This window comes from Staurois parvus, unplaced genomic scaffold (genome assembly GCF_062004578.1).
Source record: "Staurois parvus isolate SC_StPar_1 unplaced genomic scaffold, SC_StPar_1.0 ptg000479l, whole genome shotgun sequence".
NCBI lineage: Eukaryota > Metazoa > Chordata > Amphibia > Anura > Ranidae > Staurois > Staurois parvus.
In genome coordinates this window covers 146,645-153,391 of record NW_028318275.1, presented here as the reverse complement: position 1 = coordinate 153,391, position 6,747 = coordinate 146,645, and the positions used below count along the sequence as shown (strand labels likewise).

The following is a 6,747-nucleotide window of genomic DNA, read 5'->3' as shown; positions in this document are numbered from 1 at the left end:
ACAACAGCCCAATAAATTTAGTTGAGAAGCCAGACGGTTCTTACAGATTTGTGCAGGACCTGAGGGCTATAAATGCTCTTGTAACTCTCATTGTCCCAATAGTACCTGATGTACCAATACTCATTTCCTCCATCCCACCTGATGCCGAGTTGTTTTTTTTACAGTGATTGATTTGACAAATTTTTTTTAGCAAATTCCTGTTGTTAAGGAGACATGGCTAATTTTTGCCTTTAACTTTAGAAGTAAAAGTTTTATCTGGAGTGAATTTCTCCAGGATTATACTGTAGTCCTCCAGGCCCCAAGCCATGAACTCCTAGCCATGGTTTAGTTTGTTTCAGTGCGGACAGCCAGCCAGGTGGACAGTGTATCTTATGATGTATATGTGATATAATGGTGTTAAGAAACTGTTGAATACCTTGGTTTTGTCCTCACAAAAGGTGATAGGAAATTCAGTCACAAGAGAGCTGCGGCTCTTATGGGTCTGCCCCGCCCATTGACCAAGAAAGACATGCTTACCTTTCTTGACATGATTGGTTGCTGCCGCCAATGGATACCTGACTGTTCCTACTATGACAGTATTTTGAGACAAACCACAGGTTTAGAAATGTCAGATCTTGTGAAATGGTTAATTGCAATGTGTAATGTTTTTGTGTATCTGAAACATGCTATGGTAATAGCCCCTTGTCTTGGTCTGCCCGCATATGATCAAATGTTTCATCTGTATGTTAGGGAAAATTGTAAAACTATGTCAGGAATCCTGGCTTGGGGAGCATGGAGGTACACTCCGCCCTTTTGTTTTGTTTTTTCTCAAAGATGGTTCTGGTACAGGTTCAAGGCATGCCTGTGTGTCTCAGAAGTTTGCTATCATTTGTGATGGTGATTCAAATGTCATTTACTCTTGGACATGAGACCACCTTACACACTACCATTTAGTGAATATGAGGTTATACTGTTGTTAAACCCCAAGTTGAGAATAAAATATATTCCTCCCACTTTAGATCCTGCTCCAATTTTAAATATCACTGTTAGATCAAATATTGCAGTACATTTGCTACTTCTAAAGATATTAAGTGGAATGCAGCTAGTGTGACCAAAAGATCCACTAACTTGACTTTGTGTCACAAGAGGGGAGACCATGTATTCTAGAAGCTAGTGCACCTCTGTTCATCTTACAGTATCATGGGGTAGGTCACAGCTCACAGTATTATGGGATAGGTCACAGGGGATGGCAGGTTACATGTGAACTGCTGGATTTTTTCATCCCTGGCCCCCCTTTATGGTAAAATCATATGTGTCTAGATGCATTACATACATTAGGAACAATCCTCACAAGGCAAGACATTAACATTTTTTATCCGCCCACAGGTAGATTTTACACACATGCCAAAGGTAGGAAAAGGATAGGAATATTTTTTTTTTGGGTAATTGTGGATATGTTTAGCCGCTAGGTGGAGATGTCCCTCAGAGTTCAGGTATAGTAAAAAGGATGAAGGATGATTCCTTCTAAGAAGACAGGTTACCCCCCTTTTTTTAGGTTTTAATGGATAGGCTCTTTCCCACTCCCTGGGCCAGACAGACACTCATGGTAGAAAGAGGGGATTTGGAATTGATTCAGGAGGAATATGTGAGAAAACTTGTTGAAACTTTGGACAAGGTTGAAAGAAATGTTGCTCGCACCTTTCTCTTTTTTTTCACAGGAACCAACTCGCTTCTGTGATCGCTGTCACTAGGACCGCTGTTCTGACTGAGGATTCCAAGGCCTGGATCCATGCCTGATGTGTGAAAAGAGTAAACCATACCCCTAAGAAGCAAGACAAAGACACAGATACAGAAGAAGCAGCCAGAGAAGTCCTGAGAGATTGATCTGAACCACATGGAGTGCTTCGTCAGCCCTGGAAACTTCAACCCATCCAGAGAACTTGAACTGAATGAATCTATAGCAAATGACAAACAATTCCAAATCCCTCAACAAGCCAACCCAGGTGAAACCTTGCATCAAAGGTTCTATGGCCTTTGGGTGGCGTTGCTAATTATCAACTCTTCTATTTTTTTGATGGGCATAATACTGAACAGTTTGGCCCTTTATGTGTTCTGTTTTCAGACAAAAGCAAGGACACCCTCTGTTATTTACACCATTAACTTGGTAGTGACAGACCTCTTAGTGGGTCTCTCTCTACCAGCACGAATTGTTATGTATTACCGTAATGTAGAGACCTGTCATATCTGCTATTATGTTCACAGTTTTACATACTCTGTGAACATGTACTGTAGTATTCTTTTCCTGACCTGCATCTGTGTTGATCACTACCTGGCCATTGTGCAAGCCAAAGCCTCACGCAGATGGAGAAATCCCAGTTATGCCAAATGCATCTGTGTTTTGATTTGGATATTTGCTGTGATTGTAACTTTCATCATACTGACCACAACGATTAACCACAAACATTGTTGTTTTTTCCAGCTACTTATGCTGACAGGTTTTGAGTATTTTGTTCCTTTGGTGATTGTTGTTTTCTACACCCTGCGGATCATGTGGACTTTGTCCAAGTCAATACAAATGAACCAAAGCCGAGAGAGACGGGTGAAGGCGGTACAGCTCCTCATAATGGTGCTGGTCATCTTCACAGTTTGTTTCACTCCCATTCATGTTAGTCAAGTGGTTTTCTGTGTCCACAGTGAGGTGTCTCGGGATGTCATCCTCATTGTGTACCATGTCACAGTAACTTTGAGTAGTTTTAATAGTTGTATGGATCCCATTGTCTATTGTTTTGTTACTAGCCATTTCCAATCCGCTAGGAAAAGTATTTTCAGAGAACAACCGTCACCAATTCCTTTTAACAGTCCCTGCCCGTGCCGCAGGCAGCTCGCCCTGGAGGCTAGGAAAATACAGGAGTAATGATGCAATCAAAAGATAGATTAAGCATTGAGACTGGTTCCCTTTTTTCAGGAAGAAGAAACTAATATGTTCTGTCTAATTAGAGTGTACAAAGATAATATCACTGAGAAGGAATGTACTGATTTGGTTGAGAAATTCCCTGTTACCAGATTACATAATTTACTTTTAAGTCTCTAAACCAGTATCAGGAAATTTTGCCTGATTTGAACATAGTAATGTTGTTGCAGAATTTGTCTGTATTATATGGGTACAGTTTAGCGGGAATGTAGATTGGGTTAACTACATTGGCTATGGTTAACAAAGGTTTGGTAGAACCATACTGTTTTTGATATGTTATTAGCTGATAAAGGGAAAGTATGTAAAATGTTTAACTCCTGCGGTTGTACTTTTATTCCCCATAACACTGTTTCTGATGGAAGTATTATTAGAGCCCTTCACAACCTCCAAATATTGTTTGAAGAATTAGCTGAAAGCTCAGGAGTAGAAAATCCACTGGTCAGTTTATTTGAAACCTGGTTTGGTATATGGGGAACCCTGATTACCTACTAAGGGCCCTAAGTACCAACCTGTGACTAAGGTGTAAGGTCACGTGTGTGACCTAAGAGGGGGTTTGAAGGGATTAGCCCTTAAGTTTGATGTCCCACCATCTTGTCTCTCTGAGCCAAAGTTCTTCCATTTTAGAATCAGTATCCATCTTAAGACTTAAGTCAGTATTTTAAAAGAATTGACTTTCTTGTTTTAAACGGTAATTTGTCAGGAGTTAAAAGTTCCTCTTTTTGTCCAGGTGCAACTTCCCCTTTTTCCCTTAGCTAGCCCAAGACTGAAAGTCTGTGGTGGGCTACATCCTGTTGAAAGAGTATTAATAACTATGGCCAGCATTAAAAGAGGAATTGTCTGCTTTCTGTGCTGTTCAAAAGTTCACGCTTGACGTATATACTAATAATTAACATATATGCCAACTGATTGGGCATGACTGACGTATGTAATATTCTGATTGGTTAAATGCATACCTGTCAATTGATTGGTTCTTATATTTCTATGCATTGTTTTAAGTTTCATATATAAGTTTAAACACGGAAGAATAAATTCAGTTCCTTCTGAGATACCACCTTGTGTCTGTGTGCATTTTCCTGTGTCTCAAAGGGGGCTCCAGATCTGAGGGTAATTACTGATCAAGGCCAGGGGCTGACGGGGGTCAGTGCAGAGAAGGAACGAGAAGACAATTCCTTTCAACATGATATACACAAATCTGAGCTTGTAAAAACATATAGGTGCAGTGAAGACTGTAGATATGGTTTTACACTGATACATCTGGTTTCGTCCAAAAACTGGAAGTGATATCGCCCAGCTCCTTCTGATGCCTTCCAACTACTTTTAATACAATACAAAGGTTTTAAGGATACTACACTATGGAAAGCGTTTGTTCATTTGCATGAAAGCTATTTGCATGAATAGCTATAGTCAAAAGAGAGACAAAAGACATTGAAGAGGTTATGGTAGTAGCAAGAAATATACAGCTAAATTTAAAAAAAATTATTTTGGGCCAGTTTTCCTTTGGTAAAAAAAATCAGGCGATATCCATTACATTTACCACCAAAGAAAAGCCCAATTTTTTCTGACAAAAAAAAAAACAAGGTTTAATCCACCAGGATGCACAAAGTAGTTGTGACAATATGTATAGTTTTACTAACACATGTCAAAGTTGCAAAATTGAGCATAGTCATTAAAGGATAAATTCACCTTTGGGAAAATGTTACATGTTTACCCATTTTTAGGGTGGAACATGTAACATGTTCCCATTGCTGCAGACGCTGCCTGCGCCCTCTCCCTCCCTGTGACAAATGTCCAGGGAGAAGTTTCCCGTACAAGTTGTTACTTTTTAAAACATGTGGCCGTGTAGAGCTTCACCCACATGGCTGCATTATTCATTCACAGTGTACTGTGCATGAATGAACAACCTTAGCGGCTGTTGGCTTGTAGTTCTCAATGAACTACCATGGTGCTGTGGAGCCCCATGGTGGTTCATTGAATCTTCCTGTCAGTGTATCTGCTTGCCCATACATATGAGCAAGCAGACATACTGACAGGTCTGCAGGAGACCTGCATGGCACCAGCGATCTGGTGATCACTGGTGCAATGCTTTACAAAGCAACCAAAAATAATAAATGCACATTTTTTTACTTGCAAGAAAATGTGCATGTATTATTTTTGGTCAAAAGGTGAACTAAGCCATTAACATTTGTCTTACCCTTAGGCAGGAAGGGGTTAATGAATGCACCTTGGTAAGATTGCATTGGGTGATGCACTCTGGCATTTTAGAACAAGAATAAGATATTGTAAGATACTCCACTTTATTTAATATTCCAGGAAAGCATATACGCTACAATCAAAGGTGTTAGGGCAACCTGTCACTGACAGTTTTGCTAGTTTTACAGCTTAAATAGAAACCGTTAGTGGTAGGTTGCCTTGACCCGGTGCCATGTGCGTAGCAAGAGATTGTTAAGGTCTTCAATTACTATGTTACTTTTGTACATATTCTAAATTGAGCTTGCCGAGTACAATTTGATTGTATAATTTCTGTACAACTCTCATTACAGTTATCAACAGCTGTCTAGTGTAAAGGCCTGTATTCACATTTAATTTATTATAAAGCCAATTAGGTAATTTTATTGTGAGCTAGTAATTCAGCTTAAATAGTATCTTCCATCTTGACTCCATGCTTTGGTTCCATGGAATTCCAGGGTTCTTCCAGAGGTTGCTAGCAGTGTCTTGAGCAATGAGCAATTTTTACCTCTCAGATAAGTTCCCACTGACACCAATGGTCTTTTTAGCTATCTGTAGGGGGGTAATTCATCTCATTGACCACAAGAGTAAGGAGCATTCTTCACACTGACCATCACACAAATGTATCATGAATTGTAGATGTAGTCATTTTTAGCAGGGGTTCCCTGAAGCCAGAAAGTTATTTCAAGGGTTCCTCTGTGTAGAAAAGGTTGAGAAAGGCTGCCCTAAGTCTTGCCCCTTCACATTCATGGCCTTTCCTGACATTAAATACCTTTGCTGGAGACAGCACAGAGAAAAAAATGAAGCAAACCTGTTCTTCATTTTAAACTGTACAGAGTAAACACTCTACCTCAAAGCAGACACCACAAAATGCATGCTATTACCTTTATTAGCCTGAAAACCCTCTGTTGGGCCCCTCTTGAATTCTGTTTGTTACCAGAGCATGACTTCCTCATTTCAAGGCTAAGATCCACCTGCTGCCATTCACTGTGCAGTGAGAGTATGTTTACTAGCAGATGACCAGGCTTTTTAATCATTCTGGAAGATATACCATTACAGGTTTAGTTCCCTTCTAGTATATTTATATTGTTTTTCAGTCTCAAGCCCTGATAAAGGGGCAGATTTGGATCCCCAAAACAAATTGGATACTTTTTGTGATTGTTCCCTTGATCTTTATTGGAATAAGTCCTATTTGGAGATTTTAGTAGTGTTGTAACCCCCAATATTCTGAATGAATCCTCTGCACACTACAACACACCCTCTCTTGCAAACGTACCAATAAAAAATGGGGATTTTTAGTTCACATACATTGTAATACATGTTTAAGCTGGCCAATTGCATCAAACCAATCCCCCTCTGGCCAGTCCTGACTCTGCTCTGCAATTTATCAACACTACATTGGATACAGTGCCAATATAGGGCAAATAGACACAAGTTGTAGGAGAGCTACAAGTTCAAGGTCTGGTCACTGACCTGCAATGCAATAGAAGAAAGATATACCTGTGCTCAAATACCATTAGCTTCTGCATGTCTAGCAGGTGCTAAAGGGGTGGATGAACCCTCTGCACACT

The 6,747-nt window shown here is 39.9% G+C and overlaps 1 protein-coding gene across 1 annotated transcript; it reads left to right on the top strand.

Moving 5' to 3' along the window:
- Positions 1-1,789: 1,789 nt before the first annotated feature.
- Positions 1,790-2,893, top strand: LOC149452319 (G protein-coupled receptor 20-like). The gene has a single exon (XM_089689521.1). The coding sequence runs from the start codon at positions 1,874-1,876 to the stop codon at positions 2,891-2,893; it is 1,020 nt and encodes a 339-aa protein (XP_089545647.1). The 5' UTR covers positions 1,790-1,873.
- The last annotated feature ends 3,854 nt before the right edge of the window (positions 2,894-6,747 follow it).

Excerpts from the sequence above, each read along its gene's own strand:
- LOC149452319 (XM_089689521.1), top strand. The coding sequence starts at position 1,874 with ATGGAGTGCTTCGTCAGCCCTGGAAACTTCAACCCATCCAGAGAACTT.